Source organism: Amblyomma maculatum, chromosome 1 (genome assembly GCF_055883805.1).
Source record: "Amblyomma maculatum isolate TAMU_Amacu chromosome 1, ASM5588380v1, whole genome shotgun sequence".
Taxonomy (NCBI): domain Eukaryota; kingdom Metazoa; phylum Arthropoda; class Arachnida; order Ixodida; family Ixodidae; genus Amblyomma; species Amblyomma maculatum.
In genome coordinates, this window is record NC_139344.1 from 355,710,903 (window position 1) to 355,733,448 (window position 22,546).

Genomic DNA, 22,546 nt, shown 5'->3' on the forward strand with positions numbered 1-22,546 from the left:
TCCCTTTTATAGCTATACCCTACATATGTAATTCCGCTTCATTTTCCTGTTTTCTCTTCATTGAAAAGCATTGTTGAAGTCTCAAGTGGAAAATTGGAACAGTTGACGGCACAGCTCTCTACCAGTTCATACCTAAGTTGCTAACAAAAATGGCAGGGGAAAAAACAAACAAAAATGCACGTGTAAAAGCACGACAGCGCACGTTAACACTAAAATTGCATTTTGAATTTTCTTAACGAGACATCAGGATGCATGGGACCAATTTTACCTTCATTATTTATTAACACGATGCTTTTGCTTCGTTTTATTGCTGCTGTGTTCTGGTTTTCAGGTTATACGCTTAGCTAGACTTCCTTTCAGCTTCGCTCTCCCGTGCGGTTTTACACGAATAGCCCGTCTTGCTTCAAGAGGCGCCCGTTTAAAAACCTGAACACGTGTAATGCATCATACTCCGCTTCGCACTGTCGAGTCCGTCTTTTCTTTTGCTCTCCTTGCGCCCACGTTGTCTTGCTCGTGGGTGTTCCTGTTTCGCTATTCCAGACCGCTCGCTCTCTTTACTCCTCGCTTCTTAGCAAATTCCTGCGTTCGTTTGGTCGCCTTTCTCACAAGGATATATTACCAGAAACACGCATAATAATTGCTGAAATTCCCTATACCTTTCTGCATATAACTACCGTGTGTGCACGGAGTGAGCAGCTATCGCTCTTTAGGTGAGTGATTAATAAAGGTTCCTTCTTCAGCCAGCGATGGTCATTCAATCAAAATATTCTTGTTTGTGTTTAGTGGTTATATGCGTTATATCCGTTGAACTAGTAATTAAATGAGCTACAGAGATATCAACATGTTCTTTCCTAGGCTATAATTGGGTTTTAATGTTTAGATGATTAATGTCCTTCAGCGACGTCGGTTGAGAGGAACGCGGTGGTTAATGGCTTCTGAATGATTTCGGCCGCGTGGGGTTATTTAACCTGCTCGGACATCGCACAGCACACGGGCATCTTGTGGATGATAGAAAGGAGCCTCCGCTATACCGCAGGTACACGTGTGTACACGTGTATATCAACAGCATTAATGCAGTGTAACAAAATATGCCGTCTTTTTTTAACATTAACAGAAAAGAACCTGCGCATCCTCCTATGTCACCACGCTGCTCGCTTGCCACACAAGAACCAGTTAGCATGTCATTAGGGAGCGGTTATTTTGGTGTGGACCATACGCCCATCATCTGCTTTCTTGTATAATGTCATTTTTCGCTCATCAGCTCTTCATTATGATTTGCCGACAACTCATTTCATGGCTCTAGACCACCTCCGAAGCTAGACAGTATGCACCATTTTTAAAATTAATTTTTTTTACGCGCTCCTCTTGAAATATAAAAAAAAAGTGTTTCGCTTTTATATATAGCCTTCTGTTTACTGAATTTTGTCCTTTATTCAACCTTAAATCTTTCCTCTCCTGCAGTTCCTTCCTTCCGTTCTGTCTGATCGGATATTTCCGTCCCCTCTCCGTTCGACTGGCAGGCTCATGCAGTGATGAACGGCGCGCAAGCGACCGTGAGTTACTTTCTGGGTCGCTGCCACCCCCGCGAGCGCGCGGCGACAGAAATGAGAAGGGAGTGGCGATTCGTCACCGTTACTTGCGACTCACATAGCACGAGTCCCACCCAGAACGAACCAGCCCAGCGGTCTCCTAGAAAACGAATTTGTTCCCCTGCATGCCCAAAGATGGTGGCAAGCCGCGAACCTAGTCCGCAAGCGAAGTAGACTTCCGGTTGCAGTATTCATGCAAGAAACCTGATGGCCCATGGATTACGCAATGAGCCTACCAGTCCTTGTATTAGACTGCAGCAGAGTCTAAAACAAATAAAACCAAGGTAACAAATGTAAGAGGGCGTCAGTGCTAACCGTTTAATGATAACGGGTAGCGATCATCAATTTATTTGTTCTTAGCGATAGAAATAAGGAGGCGTCAGTGAATGATGACCATTGATAGCAATTATTCAGTTCTAATACGGCAGCCGCGGACGTAACATAAAACCTACAGAATGAAGTACGGGAACCTGAGAGCTAGGCTTCCTAAGCTACGTCGACAGTTGTGCAATATGAAAGCTGAGCGAGTACCTGCACAATGTCTGTGTACCATATCTATTGATCCGTGTAAGCCTAAAGACATCGAGCATGGCACCGCCTATATAGTTCTTTTATGATGCGAAAGTAAGTACTTAAGCAAAAAAAAGCGATACAACGAAGACAAGAGAGTAGAAAGAAGACGGGACCTGTCTCGGGTCGCCGTTGTTGCGCTGTTTTTTGCTTAATTATATACCAACTCGCTCAACTAGCCGTTTTACTGAAAGTAAGTACACTTCTTGGTGCAGAATAAAAAAAAAGAGAGAGAGAGAAACCTGCAGTATAAATTCTGAATATTTGCAATCAATCAATTGTCAATTAATTAAAAATTAGATAAATAATTAAATCAATAATTCATTCAATGAACCAACCGTAACATATGTTGATAAAAATATAGCTTCTTCGGAAGTACTTAAGAACAAATCTATTTTCCGTCGATTCGAGAGTCTCGCAAAGAAAGAAAAAAAGAAAGAAAGAAGGAGAAAATGGAATAGCAAGGCAGTGAGGTTAACCAGGCGATGCCGAGTAGGCTACCCTACAAGTGGGGAGGGGAACAAAGGGAGGAAAAGGAAAGAGCGCTAAGGAAAAGACTATCACACGTCTGGAGATCTATAAGAGCGTACACTTAAGTAAGAATCCCGCAGAAACAACAGCAAACCAATATGATGCTACTTACTCCCCACGAGACTAGAAAGAGCTTGCTCTGAGGCATAACTTGGGGCGAGAAGACGATAGTGCACCCCACTCTTTCTCAGCCTGGCGGGCATCTTCGTGAAGTAAAGCCTGGATTAAGCGCATCAAGGAACAAAGATCTGCTTGACAAGAACAGGTTTCTATGTTTTATCAGAAGAGACAAACATGCTCCGATCGGTGAGTAAGTGCGGCCCATGGGAAGCAACTTTCTTTACCAGCACTGGAGCGCGTCAAAAAGTTGTGACAAGAAATCAGAGTTGCCTAAGACTTATTTTTCACCAAGCGCTGGTATCGTCACAGATTCTGCTTATGTTTCGTTTATATTTCAGTCTGCCAGTACAGAAGTGTAGAACCTGAGCTCTTGTTGAGCAGCATGTGATTGCAGCTAAGTTGTTTTGAAGTGCGGCGAACTGTTCTCCCAAGAAGTTCCAAGCGAGAGTACAAGCGAGAGAGAAAGAGAGATTGGGGTGGTGGTGGTGGTGGTTGCTCCAGAAACTGCAGCTGTTGCCGGCTCCGCGCATCACGTCACGATTCTCAGCAAGGGGGTCGCAGCGGCTGCTGCTAAAGAATAGAAAAGTACCCCAGTTCGAAACATTAGGAAGTTGTTTACTTTTGAGAGATGCAGTTTGTTTATTTTTGCATGTTGTGAGAGAAAGTATTCTTTGCCTCGGTCGTAAGCCGTTTACTAAGGTTTCTTCCTCATAAACACTGCCATGCTCAGACTAAAGGGATGAATACTGCATGGAAAACATAGTCTGCGAGGAAATTTGCAATAGCTATTTTGAAAAGTTTTTCCGCGTAAAAAACGTACAAGGCATGGTATCCTATGTAGGATTTGCTCTTTTATTTACACTTACTGGACCAGCCTCTCGAGAGGTTTTGGTAGATGCTTGGACACAACGAGAATATCAATAAATATTATAACTCGCGAAATTGATGAGCCCAGAATTAACAAAAGATTCACCACAAAAGTGAAATCCTTATGTACAGCTAGAAGTTATTTTAGAAGCTTGCTTTATATACAGACTACATACATGGTTAGCTGAACAACAAGCGTCCAGTCGCTATATAGCCGCTATGATCACAGTATAATCAGGCCGTATATTACTTTGTGTTTGGATCTGATTTCAAGCTTAAATGGGCAGCACAAAGCGCTTCAACAGGCAGCAACTTCTGCCACTGCAGTCCTGTTACGACAGGAACTAGTTTTCGAAATGAGGCTTGCAAGTGCGCCCTCGTTTCTGAAAGCAACATGTGTGAGCGTTGGATGACCTGTGCCAATTTAAATATTAAGCGAATTTACGGCATGTCATGAACACATGAGCTATCGTTATGCTTGCCTCGTACTTGAGACCTAACTATACAGCTGCCGATTTACTGTTGGGAGCGTTCGCACTCAGTGCTGACGATTGAGCCATGCTCGGCCAAATCTGCGTCTACGTTAGGCTTGTGACCTTATCCTGTAAAATCGCTTAGCATTGAAGCGAAGTGGCTCTTTAACGTGAATTTTAAGCCGCCAAAATTCATTTATCCGTATATAGGCGAATGCAGAACGCCGATAAGTTTCTGTAGTTGTACAAATCGAACGTTACAACTGCACGCACGATTCGAAAGAAACCGCAGACTGCCGTTGCGCGCCAGTCTCAACAATTAAAGCCACAAACTCATTTGCAACAGGGAATGGCTCCCACTTTTCGCTTTTTCTCGAGCGAAAAGGCACCGTCGTCAAAGAAAACCTTTTACGATTGAAAAGTGGCAGGGGATTGTCCTTTACAGTGCCCACTGCTTTGTTGTAAGATCGTATTAGACAAAATCCGTGATAAAATAGCAAATGATGCTTTTTATGTCTACCTCTATGCATTGTTTCTGTTGTATAGGACAAATGTTTACAAAAAAAGCATTTTACGCTTAACCAAACTCAACACGTGTTATTCCAAGCGACAGATGCATAATAACTCTGGAAAGGCAGCCAGCACAAAAGGGTCCTAAATATACGACGATATGTTTCCCCTCTACTGCGTTCATTCTCCAGAGACAGTAGCCTTTTTTTTTTCAGAGGCCATTGGTGATGCACACGTCATTGTTGTTTTCACGTCTCTGAGCAGCACTGCTGTGAGAACGAATAATTCACCTTTGACACACAAACATACAACTACGCTCCGCCGTTGTTCACTGACAGCAGCTTTCTAATGCTCAGCTCAGATACGTCGGCCTGAGTGCCGGACACCGTAGTGGCAATTGCTTCAATGCGCGATGATGAGAAAAAAACGTTTTAACCTCTCTTAGCTGGCCCAGTCACCCTTCTTGGAAGGTCGCGTTTCTTTATAGCGAAAGTAAAACAGAAACAAAAAATTAGGGGAACACTTGAGCTCCTTCGTTATCGGTATGATGCGATAGGATTTCTCCCACGCGGACGACGTCCTCCCACGTTTTTATTTTCCATTGTTTTTTTTTCTTTTATTTTATATTAATTCCTAATTTTTATACACTGATCCTCAGCATCAACGAACATTGATGTTTCATACTGATCAGTTTGACACATTTCAACGCGTTTTCGTTTTTACAGTTATTTTAACTAATTAATAGATCAATTAGACAATCTGAAGTTGATAAAATAGCGCCATCAAGCATTGGCTTTTTATTCTGAGCGTTTTGACACCTTTGAATCCCCTTTTTCCAATTTTAAAAAAAATTTCCTTTCATTTCTTTAGTTCATCAACTAATTACAATGGTTTCATTATCTCACGTCATCGCCTATCACACATTAGTCAATCATCAATCACTAGAGGCCGCTTTTCGAAGGAGGCGAAAAGCAAGGCGCCCGTGTTCTGTGCGATGTCAGTGCAGGTTAAAGAACCCGAGATGGTCGAAATTTCCGGAGTCCTCCACAACGGCGTCTCTCATAGCCTTAGTTGCTTTGGGACATTAAACCCCACAAAATCAAAACCAAATTAAGCATTATCATGATAAGATTTTTCAAGGCCAAATCTTTCTTGACTCATGGCCTGCGAAAATGTCCATGGGAACTCACATTTAGGAAAAAAAAATATTACCGGGATTCGAACCGCTATCGCAAACGGATCCACAACCGAGCGCGCAAAGCACTCGTCCGCGCCGGTTTTTTATTTTATTTTATTTTATTTTTATTCACTGAGCTACGCCGAGATCGTGGGAAGTAAGCCGTCATTCTCATTATCTAACGTGAGGAATAATAGTAGCGATGACAACGATGATGCAGTCAGTGGTAACGATAATGATGACAGCAGCAATAGCGATCATGATGAGGATGATAGTATGAATGACAATGACAATGCAGTTAGTGAAAGTAGTAGTGCAAAGTGCCTTTGGCCATTCCCGCTATCAAGCAGGGGCAGCCCCGAAATCTTTTTACGCAGCCCCCGATTATTTCGAACACGCTGTACCGGCTCCCCCGACGGCTTTCCGACCGAACGAGCTTTTGTAAAAGCTATCGCTAAAAGAAGACGCGAGCAAAAATTTATCTTTCTTGTTAGCATTCTTTGTCATCTCTGTGCAGCAGTGCCTTTGAATGAACGAATAAGGCATGTCATTGGCCCCTTGATTTTCAGGAGACGTTTATGCGGGTTTGTGCAACTTCACGAGATAACTTCCTCTAAAATTAAAGCTGTTTATTACTCGCCTGTCAGCAGTTTCAATACATCACCGTGCCATAACTGAGCATCAAAGTTTGGAGGGTTCGTAAGCTCTGCCTTCAAAGATATGACATGTAAGTGTTAGCGGCTCCGATTTGTCAACTCTACTTTCGGAATCTTGTTTGGTTACATCGAATTTGCTCCACCCCCGATTAATAATACCTTTTTTCCTCTAATATATTGCACCTGCTCTTTAGCATACAGCCTTATCTAAAAGGCCCCCGACATAAATATAAGGCCGCAAGAACGTGCCTGCGTGGTTAGCGGTATAGAGTGTTTGACCCAGAATTCAAATATCCTAGAAGGCGAATTCTTATCTCGTCCCTCCCATTTGAAAGGAGATGCCAGAGTTGGCAGCTCGTGCCAAATTGGCCATGTCATATGGTCATGTGACATCAGGGGAACACTACAACCAGTCACTGCCAGGCCATGCCAGCCGTGCACCTGCTACCACTTATTTATTATTTATTTATTTATTTATTTATTTATTTATTTATTTATTTATTTATTTATTTATTTATTTATTTATTTATTTATTTATTTATTTATTTATTTATTTATTTATTTATGGCGCTGAGTTTGCCACACGGCATAAAAGGTGGTGGTATAGCGTCACAGGAATGTGTGGAGTGCAGCCATGTGCAAGAAGTCACACAAACTGCGTGCATAAATGTTGTTTGTTGTCCATAAGTGGAAATGAGAGTCATTACTTGGTGAAAGTCCAGCTTTTTGTAGAATGGTGTTGCGCATATGCGAAGTTCCTGGGCATGTCCATATTAGATGCCGTACAGTGGTGTCGCAAGCCGGTTCTTCGCAGTGTGGGCATTTGTCGGGAACTGGAATAGTAGTACTTTGCCACTGGTGTCGAACGGCGGGCGTAAGAGCCACTCCGACCCTCAGCCGTCTCAGAGATACCTCCTCCACCCTTGTTAGATTGGGGGGAAGGGGGTACGTACACGGGGGAATTATAGCACGTGTACGCTGCCTGAGGGATGCTGATGATGTCAAATGGGTCAGGAGTGGATCCGGTGGAAAGGAATCATGAATAGGTTGTGACACATCTTCTGCATGAGGAAGCACGTCTGCTGTTATGGTATTCAATTTTTTGTTGTCTTGAACCCAGTGAATGGTTATAGTCACTGGGTAACGGTGACAAGCAGCATGTATAGTCTGTGCGACCCTAAGAGTGCCATGGACTTTCTTTAAATGTTTTAAGGCTTCTTTAGACTGAGTCATTATGAGTACTTGTTGAAACGTAGGGTCTGCAGGTAACGCTTCTATGGCGTTTAAGATAGCTTGCAGTTCGAATGCAAGAGTTGATTTGGCGTCGGTAAGGTAACTTCGACTGGTGTTCAGGTGAGGGTGGGTTGGGCTTATAAAAGCAACTGAACCACCTGTTGGGGTTACGGTGCTGCATCTGTGTAAATAATACAGTAATCATGTGTTGCGCAAGACGTTGTTGGGAATGATGATGAGAGCTGCGACTTCTTGGTGAGTAGAGGCTTATTAGAAGTAAGGTGGTAGTAGTCCCATGGAGGTGGTTGATTCTCTAATTCAAGACGAAGGGAAGCTTTTCTTGCTCTGTTTGTCGGTCTTTGGGCAGTTAATTCTGCCAGCGAGTTAAGGTGGGCGTACTCCTGGAGCGGACGGATAGGAGTTGATCGAGGCAGTCCCGGAGACCTGCTACCACTTGCCAGAGCCATTTCTGTGACTCTTCGCTCGCAACACGAAGGCCGACAACGCCGACGCTGAAATATCTAGAACGAGGTCTTTAAATACAGCGGTATCAGGCAACTTTTTCCGGGTATTCTACTGGCTTCGCACGAATAAGCTTAATTTTTTATAAATTATAGCCTTCCTATAGCTTTCCCGTCCATGTCCTCTTCTCGTCCGTGTCTTTTTTAGCGCATTTCCCTTTTTTAAGTATGTATGACCGACTAGCCCAACAACGTGCTCTGTTAAATAGCTTTCCTATTTAGCACTCGAATCTTGAATAACCTCTGTTGCTTTTCTATCTGTACTCGAATGATCGGCAGATTACCGTTAGGTTAGGCTGCGACCGACGGCTTGTACAATACGGTACCCTGTTAAATAAAACGCACGATCACGTGGCCTACACACTTGACAAAGCGCTGCCACCGACCACTGCCGAGAGGGGGCGTCACAGTGTGAATGCTCGGGAAGAGCAGCCAGCGGTGTTTATACTGCGCATGCATTTTTTTGCCATTTTGTTTTTACCGGCCTTCGCGGGAGAGCTTTGCAAAGCGCTGAAGCCACCCATTCTCATCTTCCCTTTAAAATTGGACCATACTGTATACCATCCAACAGGAGCATTTTTTTTTATTGTTTCTGCCCAAAATATGCCGGTAGAAAATAGCTCATGAATTTGAACACGCAAGGGGCCATACGCAAGCATTGTTTTACGCATTAAGCAAACCACATAGTTATACTTATCATGGAAGTTTTCTATAACACAGGTTTTTTGTTGCCAATGCAGCGAAACATACTGCTGCATTCAACCGCGCAAGCGGATGCAGTTACAGGTTCGAACTTGTTAGTCAAACTTGCGCCTCATTTTACAGGCACGTTCATTTTTCGTCGCACTACTTTCGAAAATTTTAACTAGCACCGTCAACTTTACTAGGAGGTAATTAATATCCCCTCGTTTCGGCTGCTCATGGAGAAATGAAAAAATACATATTTACAAAGTGTGCGGTAGGTGTGAAAGAGCTGACGATGACAAATGAATGGCTTCAGACAAGCGTGTACCGCGCATTAGACGCACGCACCGGCCAGGCGCTAAAGCGGCGTGAAAAGCGTCGAAACACCCGTCGCTAAAGTTTAATTTGCAGGTGCAAACGGCTCTTCGTGACTCACGACTTCCGAATGCCGCAACACTAGACATATAAAGTAAAAACCCACCAAAATAGAGTAAAAACATGTGCTTGCCAGTCAGAAAAAGACCTCGTTAATTACCTCGGGCCAGAAACGTGTCGGAGGTTAGCACCGCTTTTGAAAAGGTATACATTTACGTCTCTGGCGAAGAAAAAAAGAAACGGCCCGAAGCCGAAGAAGAAAACAAGGCTTAAGCAATGAATACTTTTTTTTATTCCCTTTTGTTTTTCGTTTTAACTCACTGTGTGCGTAACGCGGAAGCCAACCAGAATGTTGTTCGATTATTCAACTGCTAAGAGTTAGGCATTCGAACGAAAAACAACAAGATGTATACGTGCGGCGTGCTTGGTAACCGCTCGTTTATGACAAGCCTTACACAACAAAAGCAAAGTGAGGAGCATGAAATTGCCTTTACGTTCCAACAGGACGCCACCCACGGTGTCGATATTTCTTTGTGTGCCCCGTAGCGGTTCAGGCCAAATGTGCTCCGAGCGAGTTGGGCCTTCTGGGAGGCGGAAAGACAGCCTCCCCGCTAGCCTCGAGTGTTACGTGAGTAATTTATTGCAAGTTGTTGATGCCTTATGCCGGGTCGTCATATGCTACGGACTTTAAGAAAATTGTACCAACTAGCAAGTCATGAAGAAAATGGAGGATGCATTACCTGCTCCTATTCATATATGTTCAGTCAAGTCACTTCAACTTTTAGGACAGTGTTTTGGCACTAGAACGTTCTTGGGGATACTTGTTTCATGAGGACAGAGGTTATGGCTGCACAACTGGAACAGTGAATGGAGACATAGAAGCACTAACACGGCACCACAGACACAGAATTACAACTGCGCAAAGACTAAGCGCAGCCATAGTGTATAACGTCTTTTGGAAGTCACTGCAGAAATATACTGGGAATACAAGGCACAAGAGAAGAATGCTGCACAAATGTCTGAAAGTCTTGTTGACAAAAGCACGCCCCGTAGATCAATAGGAACGACAAACGGCAGAGACATGCTTAGTCGGCTTATGGGAGAATAAAAGAAGAGCAGGGCTGAAAATGCTAACTAAAGCAACAAAAACAAAGATGCCGCATCTGTTACCTTAGATTTGGTCGTTGAAGGAAAATGCTGACTGAAGTAACTTCCCGTAACGCAAACTGCAGATCTCTCTTGTGCAGCGTTAGCGAATCTGTACTTCCGCACTTTTCATCGGAAAAATGAATAAACGACCTCTTTTTTCACTGCAGTGGGCCTACGATTTCTCTTGTGAATGCGATGAGCTAGCAGTGGTCCTTTCTGCAATGACGTTGAAGATGTGTTCGCCATCTTACTTCGAAACGTGAGCTCTCAGAATGTCACAATACACCTGTTTGGCCGAGGCCTTACTGTGATCAAGGCAAGGGCTGGGGCTAGTTGGTATATCAAACTGAAGGAATCGCGCTAAGTGATACGAAAAGACGTGAACACAGACGTGAGCAGCCTGTGTTACAGTTCTTTAATTGCACCACTTAGCCCGATTTCTTCCGGATTACTGCCAATACTACGGGGTGCCCAGTAGAACCCAGCTGTGGTAAGTGTATTAATGTCGATGCAAAAAGGTTCAATATATATGCTCTAGAAACTCTTGCCAGCTCTTTCTGCAAGCCTATCGGGCCGAAAATTATTGCCTTCACTCTTTCACATTATTTCTTTCGTTAACGCGGTGACGAGTGCCCGAGTCGATGGCGGCTGCAACTGCGCAGGAGGCCTGGTTACGCCTGGAACCTTTCAATAAATATGTAGCTGCTATTTGCACTTCCGCCCTCTCCATGCAGGAACGGTGTTCTGAAATATCACTCTTCGCTTGAGGTTCTCGCATTGGCCGCTGTTCTAGGTTAACGAAGCCTTCGGCTTTTAAACGTCCGCGGGAAGGCACCTCAGTACTGACTACATGGCACCGCCAGCAGTAAACCGGTGCTTGCGTCGAGGGACGATATGGCCATCGCCGACAGCGGGACCAACTATCTTATCATTGCTGCGACTCGCCACTTGTTGCTTTCGTATGATGCTGCCGTACGACCAAATGAAATGGAAAGTAGATGAATACGTAAACGGACCTCAATAATAATTTCAAACGGATGTTTGGCCTCCATCTTGCACTCATTTTCTACCCTTGCTGTTTGAATTTCCAGAATTGCTTATCAGCTGGCCAGATAGTGTATTCCCTAAAGCACATGATTACGGAAGCTCCAACCAGATATAAAATGATATAATTATGCGTTGTTCCAAGAAAGCTGTTCGTTTTACTACACTTCAATTCACAACCTGTTTGAAGGACTACGAAAAGTAAGGCCGACCTGAGCCGATCAGGATGAAGCGTTTTACACGATTGTTTTATTGGGTGGTTGTTAACCACAGGGTAAGTCCGTGATAACAAAAAAGTTATGTTGTACTTGCTATCCAGATTCTCCCAAGTCGCCCTAACTTGCGCAGAGTCCGGTAAGAAGCTCATGAATCGGAGTGTAGTCATGTAAATGCTTGTATCATAAACAAGATCATAACCTGATCGCTTCTACATTTTGATAACAGCTTGATCCTAGCAAAAGTAAAAGATATTTATGAACAGCACAGTTCATTCTGTGAGGGATAGATTTACATTTTGTAGCGCAAAAACTTACGGCCCTGCTGTAACTTCTTGGTACAGCTTTGCTACGCCGAGCTGTAATACTTTGAGCGTATTGGGCTCTTCACGTCCAATAAATTTACATTTTCACGCGAGTTGGAGTGGATTACGAGTAGGCTTAACCTAACTGGAGTAAAGTGCCCTAATCAAGATTTTTAAATAGAAGACTAAAAAAAGTATATCAGTTAAGTTACACGAACGACATGTCTACTATTCCCCGTCATTTTCGTGGCACACTAGAAGTTGGCTGCAAGGAACGCATTATTTATCAAATCATATAATAACCTGATACTGTGATCATGAACGAGACTCATGCAGGATAGGGGGGGGGGGGATTTTTGTTGCTCTAACTACACCGATTCAAATGGGCTTTCTAAAACGTCAGGGAGACAGTTAAGCTGAGCCTTTAAGGTTTAAGTGTATGGCCGGTATCGTTAATGGCTCCCGTATGCGTCTTTTCTTGGTAATACTAGTTTGTGTATATGCGCTAGGCTATCACCCACTTAATCACTAATCCCTTAATTTGTGCGTCTGTTACCTCGCAGATGTCAGCATACAATCGCAAGCCGCCGAGTGAAAGTTCATTATATACGGATATTTATTCATTTATTGACTGATTAATGTATTAACTAACCAACTAACTAACTAAATAATTACTTCCTCAAATGCATGAAATGCCCCTGTTGAGGTATTAGATGAGGGCGGACTGTTACAGTTCTTTGATGAGTCTTTCAATGAATGCTTTGAAGTGTGCTGGATGAGCGTGATGAACTACGTCGGCAAGAAGACGATTCCAGTCCTTTTCTATCTGGGCGAAAAAAAGCATTTAGATGTGCAATGGTATTTGCAGGTGGTGGGTATACTACTTTACTGTGATTCAATAAAACTTGTTGCCGGGCTAGATCGTGATACATTGTTAGAACTTGACTGTGATTCAGTCGTTAGGATACGCGGGGACAAGGCATGATGGCACAGTTTCCAAGTGCAGAGTGGTAAAACTTGCGAAAAGGACACAGTTGGGCTATTTTGAGACATGATTCAAGGGAAGGAAGATTGGTTTTTGTCTTCAGATCAGTGATACCTGAATAAAACAAGTAGTCTTACCGAATGAACCTTGCTGCAAAAGCCGTCCTGTAACCTAGATGTGCGGACATTCCTGCATGACCGAAGAATAGCGAGACGCACTAATCACCCAATGGTCCTTGAAAGTCCAATTTCCATGTCCTACTCCAATCTCAAAGATGAAGCCCGAGTTGGCAGCTCCTGCCATGTCATGTAATCTCGTGACGTCACCCAAGTCACCGACCAATTAGTGCCAGCCTTGCCACATGCCAGAGCGATGCCCATAACTTCTCGCTTCCAACGCTGTCAACGCCGACAGCTTCTTTTCTTGAGAAGAGAGACTTAACGCTATCATTTTAAAACGGCAGTAATTTCACCAAGTGAGTGCCAAGCTTAACACACGTTGCAAGGCCCTGGAGCCCAATCACTGCACAAGTAATAAATTTTCAGTCCTTTATATTGTAGTGCAATGTTGGGTTGCTATTTCAGCTACATTCTTAAATATAGAACTAACACGTATTTCAGACTAAGTGCACGAATATATCTGGAGAAACGCAAATTTGCGCTAGTAAGATCGCAGCTTGAACCAACAGCAGTTCTGTTATTAGATAGAACGGCGCACAGTATTAACCTGACATGCTGTAGCGTCATTGCCGAGACTCCTTGAATGATTATATGAAGTGATCTTAAAGATGGATAGTGAATGCATTCATGATATTTTAATAAACAAGGTGGACACACAGTTCCTCTCAGCAACGGTTAAAGCGAGCAATTTTAATAAAAGAAACTCTCGAAGGTTCATCCAAGAAAATGTGCTTTATTGGTGCTTTATTTTTATATTTAATCTATAATCAGTTCAGTTCAGTCGTTCAGTCGTGTCAGACTCTTCGTGACCCTATAGACCATGTCACGCCACGCTTTCCGGTCTCTCACTAGCTTCCTAACATCGCATAACTTCATCTGCAGTGCCTCGAGGATGCCATCTAACCATCGCGTTCGCTGCCTACCCCTTCTTTGGCGACTCTCAACCTTTCCCAACATCAAATCTTTCTCCAGCGACTCCTCTCTTCTCATCAGATGACCAAAGTATCTGAGCTTTAACTTTAGAGTTTGACCCTCCAATGAGCAGTCAGGGTTTATGGTCGACAATATCGACTGATTTGATCTTCTGGCAGTCCAAGGAACTCTCAAGAGTCTCCGCCAGCACTACAATTCAAACGCGTCAATTCTTCGGCGGTCAGCCTTCTTCACAGTCCAACTCTCGCATCCATACATCACAACTGGAAAGACCATAGCACGAGTTATACAGATCTTGGTTGACAGACTAATGTCTCCGCTCTTTACTAGGCGGTCAAGGCTAACCATGGCTCTCTTTCCCAGAAGCAGGCGTCTCCTAATTTCATGGCTGCAGTCTCCTTCCGGGGTAATCTTGGAGCCCAAGAAGAGAAAATCTGTCACAGCTTCCACTTCTTGTCCCTTGATGCTCCAGGACTTTATAGGGCAAGACGCCATGATCTTTGTCTTTTTAATGTTCAGTTTAAGTCCAAACTTCTCACTCTCTTCTTTACGCGCATCAGAAGTCTCTTGAGTTCCGCTTCACTTTCTGCCATTAAAGTGGTATCATCCGCATATCTAAGGTTGTTGATACGTCTTCCAGCAATCTTCACTCCACCTGAAGACTCGTCCAGACCGGCCTTCCTCATGATGCACTCTGCATATAGGTTAAATAGGCAGGGCGACAGTATGCAGCCTTGCCTCACTCCTTTTTCAATCGGAAACCAATCAGTAAGACCATGCCCAGTTCTATAATCTATAATGCAGACACACATTTTGTCCAAGAAGACCAGCAAATGAACTAAGTTAACTGCAGCTTCCCAGTTTTAATAGATTTCACACTAATGCTTTTCTGGCGTCGTCCTGGTAAAAATGGGACAAAAATTGACAACGCGTGGAAGAAATGAGAGATTTGGGCACTCAAACGGATAATTCACGGCAGTGGCTGTAACCTTCAGTGCAAAAGTCAGAAACCGAAACAGTCACTAAATCAATTTTGAGAATTTCTCTATAGGATAACTTTTTCTCTATTTCTCTATAGGATAACCCTTTAAACGTGGCGCAAAGTTAGAATTTTATGACATACACCTATACAAAAATATGAGAACTAAAAAATTCCTAATTAGGCTTATGTTTAATAATAATCTATTATTTTTCTTGTTTGAGATGATGTAGGTATTTTATTGGAGGAAGCTTTGTTCTACACAAAGTAGTTATGTTTTATTATTGCCTAGGGCTGATGTGGTGTCAGTCCTTTTATTGCAACTATAAGCATCTAAATAATGGGTATAGCACAACTCGATTGTTTTATCTGTTTCGTATTTTTCCGCGTACGAGGCTCCCAAGCGGTTACAGGGTAGTTAGGTCTAGGAGTGAAATATAGTATTCTATTAAACTTGACGCTTCCGGCTATTCCTCTAACTTCGTACCATACACCAAGAATATTATTGCGAGTAGATTATTTATCTCGTCTCAGCTTACGTAGACAAAATAATTAACGTCACATGATGTCATCCTAAAGTAATTGGAAGTTCATTGCCACTCATAAATATTTATAATTGCTAGCCTCTGGGACCTCCGCCGTACTAATCAAGCAATCTACCGGAAGGTAAATATTGCTTTTTTTTTCCTCTTAGAGTACATTAATGAACATTGTTCCTTTTCTTGCGCTATATTTATTTCGACGGCTGTTTTCTTCTGGCACAGCACAGCAAGATTATAATAAAAGCAGTACTAAGCAAAACCTGCTCAGAGAAAAATTGCCTATCCGCGCAGCATGCGGTCGACGGCGCTTAGAGAAGCTCTTACATTTCAATACGTAGCAGCAGATATATCATTAGGATGCAGCAAAAGCATCGATTCCTCCAGGATACGGCCACCTAAATACTGAGATTGGTTGGTGTCTTGCATTAAGGCGTCCAGATTTCTCAGGCTGGTTAACCAACCTTAGCGGTGGCTTCTACTCTGATTAGCTCACCATTTCTTGTTTACTGTTGCTGCAGATACTAGGGGTAGGTTGTTAATAACGTTAATCTGTATACGCCAAGCGTTCGTGTTACTGCTCCGGTCTCAAACATGTCATCTAAATGGTAGTATCTGAACCAATAAATAATTCATGACTTGGTAATTGGGAGAGGTTACATACTATTCCTAATATTTTATTAAAATACTGTTTCCATTCTGTGGCGAACAATAAAATCTCGCGCATTAAATATGTACAATGGCCTGAAAAAATTAGAAGTTATAAAAAAACATTTTCGTTGCCTTGCTATCCTTTCCAGCAGCTGCCCGACCTAAATGAAGAAGCACGCACCTGCCCTTGCTTCCATGGTTTATAACTTGCTGGCTTAACCGCTTGCAGACTATTTTCCCCAGTCGCGTACCATACACTTTTGAGCATGACTGTACAGTTCATCGTTTTTGAGATCAACGCTTAATCAGTCTGGAAATCTACGTTTAAACGGGGACGATCAAAAAACGCTGTTCTTAAAACTTTAAATTAACTCCAATTTCGCACTAAACCCAATATGTCTTTCCTTTGAAGTGTTCATTGACGGAACATATAGAAAACAATTCATTCTAAAGGCTTCCTGTACCATTTTTAACTGCAACACTGGAACTTGCTGAATTTCAATGTGACAGTACGCAAAGAGCACTCACCTAAAGGATTCCTTACAGAACAGAACATGGTTAGGAGATGCTCGTTTTTCCTTCAACGCAACTGCCATCGCGTCTCAACGTTGCTAATTACCTCCAAATAACGCTTCCTGGCTGAGAGATGGTCGCTTCAGCAGCCGTCCAGAGCATCCTCCACATGTGCGTTCGCCGCTGCACGAGCGACGGCGCCAGGGACGGAGGAGGAAGGAGGAAACGGAGTCAGATGAGCAGCTGGAGAAGCCGCCGGAGAGGAGGAAGAGGAGAAGAGTGCCCTAAACCTACGCATGCGAAGCACGCCGCCGCTTACGCACGCACCCCCAACAAACCCCCCTCTTTTTACGCGCGCCCGGGGAGGAGCGAGCGCGCGAGCTTCGATTCAGTCGGCTCTCGACGGTGAAGCCGCGGAGGCCGCTACTCCCGACGCTGCTGCCGCCACCGCCACCAACGTCGACCGCTGGGGGTGCCTCGGCCGTCCAGCAACGTCGCCAGTGCTTGTTATTTCTCCGACTCGCTCTCTCTATCAAGCCGCCGCCAGGTGATCAGCGACCGCGTGCGCTACTTCGAAACGCGGTGAGATCGGGGCCCGCCGCTGGCGCCTCTCCCATAAGCAGCTGGCCGCGCCCGGCGGATTCGAGCACTTGTGCTTCTGCTACTGCTGCTGCCTACCTTAGTGTGCGCGTGTGTTTACAACACAACGAGCGATAACCGGAGTGTTCATATTACTGCCTCATGTGAGCCGCCGTGCCTGCACAACTCCTTGACAATGTGTCGTGTGTACCTGTGCGCGCCCCTATTCGCACACCAAGAATCGCGCAATGCCGTATCACTTTGGACTGCCTTCCGTGTGAGTGCAACAAGAGGCAACTTCCATTAGCGCCCGCGCTGACTACTAGCGTCGTAATTACTGCGGTGCAACCATCGCGATCTCTTCGTGCGCGTGCACTGCGGAAGTGACAAGCTGTTGACCACAACGCGAGGCCTGTACTGCGTACGTGACATAATGACGCAAGATCCACGCTTTGTGTCTGAGCAAAGCACTAAGTACAAGCGGGAAACATCCACCGTGCTACGCTAGCCATTTCATCTTGCTTGACTGGAAATACTGAGCAAATTGTTGATATGCATGGTTCTCTCTGCGTTTCTGCAGCGTTTACGCGCCTCCTCCTCCAGTCTGTTTATACTGTAACAGGTGGGCAAACCTCAGACGTTTAGAAATATAGAAGCGAGCTCTCAGGGCGCCGTGTAAGACGTTTGCGACGTCCACTTCCTTTGTCTCAACCTGTCTGCACTGTCCGCTAGCCGCTGTTGCCGCTGCTGCCGCCTCCGGCCCAGCCTGTACCATGCGGGCCGTCACGCCGCAGCATGCCCATAGCGCGTCCGGACAACCTACCGGAAGAACTGTGGCCGCAGCCGTCCACGTCGACCGCGTGCCTTGAAAACAATAACCCTGGCCCATCTACGTCCAAAGCCAGTGCCGCTACAGCAAAGGTTACATCCAAAGTCATCCGGATTGCCGAAGGAGCAGCAGCTGACGATGAACACATCTCCGGGGCGGACGCATCGACAGGACACTCGACCGAAGGCAACAACGATGGCAACACCTGCGGCGCAGTGGCCGCGGCTGTGCTGCGATGTCCGCGGCCGCGGCAGTACCGCTCCAAGTCAGCGGTGTCCACGGACCCTAGAAGTCCGTACTACATCAGCCAGGGAATCCAGAACAACGAGGCAGTGCGTCGGTCGCCCAGTGTCTCGTGCGTACTCGACGCCATTCGCCGCGAGGCCAAGGAAGGAAATGAAGTTCCCGGCGTGTCCAAGGCCGCACTGGAGAAGCCCAGTGTGTCGACCATCCGGCAGCACTACTATCCGGAAGGAGGCTGGGGATGGGTCGTGTGCGCTTGCGCGCTCCTGGTGCATATGCTCACTCATGGGGTGCAAGGAGCCTACGGGCTGCTCCTGATCGTCATCAGACAGCAGTTCCACGGCGACGACGATGCTTACACACTGCACGAAGGTAGGAATTCACGCGCACAATTGTATTGCTCACCTGCACGCAAAGCATCCCTACTTGCCCTTCTCTTGTTTTCCTACACTATACTATTCATAGGTGGGTGCTATGTTGCCTCCCAACGGGCAAAAATAAATGCTCTTTAGCTGTAAAACCTGCGCCCAAGTGTTTGGCCGCATCGCTCCAGACAAGTTGTCAACGGTGTGCGATCAATGAAATGATATTTTCTGAGCACATTTGAGCAGCTAAAACCATTATGAGACTGAATAAGGTACTCTGCTCATGAACATGTAAGTATATTGAGTGAATCTAGAACGATGTGGTGCCCTGACCGTTGCTATGACATCATTCTATTTGATCTATATTTATGAGGAAGTCTGTGAAGCAGTCAAAAAGAGATAAAAATGGAGCTTCAAGCGCATCTCCTATCGGAGCTCTCCTGGGACTCTGGGTCGAGTCACAGCCGCACGGCATGTTGACCTCCGGCAGAGATATGAACTCCCTGTCGAAAGATACCGAGCTGAGTGAATGAAAGACGTGCTCTGTGGTCGTTTGCAAAGGCTGGCATAAAAGTGCAGAGCGCGTAATTTTATCCAGTTAAAGCATGTCGATTATTACTACTGGGACGCCACCTGTGTTTCATTTCGGGAGCATTGAGTGTTTGTGCGTCTAAAAAGAATAAAGGCCGAAGATTTCATGAAACATTTTTTCAGTCCCAATATTGAAGAAATCATTCTAACTCAAGCTGATTGTTGACAACAAATGCTTTGCATGACGAGAAAGTAACGAGAACCCTCTACGCGTGACCCACTAATTTCCAGTATAATAGGAAGTGCTGGGCTGTGGTGAACACAGCTTCGACAGGCAACGTAATAGTGATGGAAATAATGGCAGTTTTCAACGCCAATTAAATACCGTGAACACCAGCACCAGATACCGACGCCTAATATGGGAAGGAGACACAAGACAGCCATTTATACTCGTCTGCCATCTACAACCTTTTTAAGTGTTCATAAGAGTGTGTTTTCTGGATGCTTTGTGATCAAATTTTCACCTGAATATGGTAGCCCTTACAAAAATGCATGTAGGGTTTCTATAGAAATTCGAAAGCGTTGTGTCAATACACGCTGTTGAAAGTCTGTTGATAATCGGCAACATCTTGGATGATGCAGTGTTGACCTCTTGTTGAGCGCTTATGAAATAGTGGCCCATGTGTTTCTTAAGAGCGCTTTTGGAATTCGCGCAACTGAAATTCTGTTGATTTCAGGCTCAAATGCTTCAGAAACTCTGCAAGTGACGCTTTTTGATTTTCTGCTACCTTTCCACTCCTGAACAACAGAAAATAGTACACGACCATCGGTTTGCCAGGAGCAGACACGGGGTGATTTTCATTAATGCAAAAGTAGTACAGTACATCTCCTAGCTGCGATAAGTCACCACATTCTATGTTCTGCCCGACCAATCAACAATCCTGTCTGATCAGTGCTGGTTAATGATAAGCATAGTGAGGCATAAAAGAACAAAACAGATCTTGATCTTTTAAGCCCCATTATACTTACTCACTCATTAACCTACACTAAACTGACTAAATTGTTGATTGATCGAGCAGAACATAGAATGTGTTGACTGACCGCAGCAAGGATATGTGCTGTTCTACTTTTGCATTAATGTAAACCACCTCGTGCCTGCTCCCGGCTAACCGTTGATCACGCAGCATTTTCTGTTAATCCGCAGCGGAAAGGGAACACAGAATAAAAAATGCGCGTTAATGAGAAAGAAAAAATATGCATCTTTGGTGAACCCATAACATGAGCTGGGCTGTTTATTTGCTTTATTTCAATTCATATGCAAGGTATGACGCCAGGCTATTCTTTGCGTAAAACGCTGATACGTCCGGGAACTCCTCGCATGTGATGCTGAAATAAACAATATAAATCATAATTAAGTTGCGGTATATACTAACTTAAAAATAGAGGAAAGGCATTTGTGCGCTGCTCCACGTCATAGCTCAAGAAATTTCTTGTCTAAAATGAGTTGTCACTGTCTTTCACTGCTTAGACGGCATCGACCGCCGCTTCCACAGCTCGGCAGCACTGCCACATCGTTCATTTCTCCCTGATAAACAATATATGCTGCCGTCAAAGATCCTATTGTGAATATAAATAGCAAAGTGCAAGTCACAAGCATTACTACCCAGAAAACTTGAAGCAGAATTACCAACTATAGGCACCAAAATGAGTGGAAACAAAAACAAACACTGCAAAAATGGTGGAGCTGCACAGATTCAATAATCCACAATGTGTGACAGAGGCATATTATGATCTCGATAATGTGTCCGTCTCAGCGCGAGTAGCGTATCGAAAGAGTACAGCACTGTGCCGAACAATCCGTCAAAAACGGTCACCTTGTAAAAGAAAGAAAATGTCGCCATCCCAACTGGCGTTCCATCGGCCCCAGCGTCCGCGTTAGAGACAAGCCTGGTTCTCTCTCTCTCCCTCCTTTTTTTCCGACGAGGCTGGCTTGCCTGCTAGAAATATTTACATGCTCGCTTCCCCTTGTAGCACACACTGTACAAGACTGGCACAAACACGAATAGGAAAAAGTAAAACTCTCACCAAAGTGCAGACGCTCCCTCCGCCCGTGCCGGCTTTTCGCCCAGAATCCAAAACGCCTGCGACTGTTGAACTTCTTAAACACGTCCTCCTTGCGCAGAAGCTGCCACCCAAGAGCGGATTCCTCCGAAGACTTAAATGCGTACGTTCGCGCTCAAATTTGAACAAAACGATCTTCGTGATAATCACCAGCGAAAAACCTACATACGGTGCTTCGCTCACAGTGCAAGATGCGACCACGGTGGCGGGAAAACGCCAACTGAACTGGCACATCGCCGCACTCAGCGTACCCGCGTCCGCGTGCAAAGAAAACAGGGCGCGGAAGAACAGCTTCGGTGAAAAGGGGGAGCCGCCGCCCCCGCTGCGCGAGCTATGCTGCAGCCAAGGTCATCTCCGTGAAGACAAACCACGGAGAAGGCAGAGAGCAGAGACCCAGAGGGAGCAACCCCTCCCCCCCTCCCCCTTTTTCCCCCCAGCCGACAGGAAGTAACTCTCGACCCTCCGGACATGCTGGCGCCGTTCGCGGCACGGGGGAAAGATGGGTGTGGACAGTAGCAAGGCAGTGGCCGAATGCTTCTTTGAAAAGACGAGTCGCGGATAGAAGACGCGTGTAATCCTATTTTTTTTTCTTTTTATTTCATACGCGAATGTTTTTGCTATGCGTGTTAACTCTATAGTATGCGTGGGATCAATCCGTCATTATTAGAACCCCTCAATGTTTAAAGTGACTTCATTTTAGCATGGTGTCCACTTTAAGAAAGGAAGGAAAAGAAAAAAATAACAGTTAAATTCTCCAAAGACATACAGGATTCCAATACAGACTGCACCTCATTTTGCGGCAAAAGCTACGGGCAAAAATACCTAGGCTTGGGCAGAATGTCAGACCCTGAAGCATATATATAGTGAACTTTGCAACTGGTTTAAAAAAGCTTTGTCCTGCCCTACATGGTAGGTTCAATCTAGGATCCTGTTTGTTAGTATGATGACTCACTGAACTTGTTTTATGATAAATATAAAATATGTCCTACCACTAAAGTTACCTTCTGCGACATACAGAAGCTGATTCATTACGGATTCTGACTGACATTCAACGATGTATTTGCATTATTAGTGGAGGCT

General features: G+C 44.7%; 1 protein-coding gene and 1 long non-coding RNA gene across 2 annotated transcripts in view; one reads left to right on the plus strand and one right to left on the minus strand.

Moving 5' to 3' along the window:
• Positions 1-18,172: 18,172 nt before the first annotated feature.
• The window catches only part of LOC146207871 (monocarboxylate transporter 10-like), a 123,549-nt gene continuing 119,175 nt past the window's right edge, over positions 18,173-22,546 (plus strand). Inside the window, exon 1 of the mRNA XM_084587177.1 lies at positions 18,173-18,821. Within this exon, the coding sequence (XP_084443303.1) occupies positions 18,173-18,821 (649 nt within the window). The remainder of the gene's footprint in view (positions 18,822-22,546) is intronic.
• LOC146207872 (uncharacterized) lies at positions 20,607-21,951 on the minus strand. The gene is made up of 2 exons (XR_014704444.1): positions 21,220-21,951; positions 20,607-20,731 (listed from the first exon to the last, which is right to left on the minus strand). It is a non-coding gene; the product is annotated as an uncharacterized LOC146207872 (long non-coding RNA).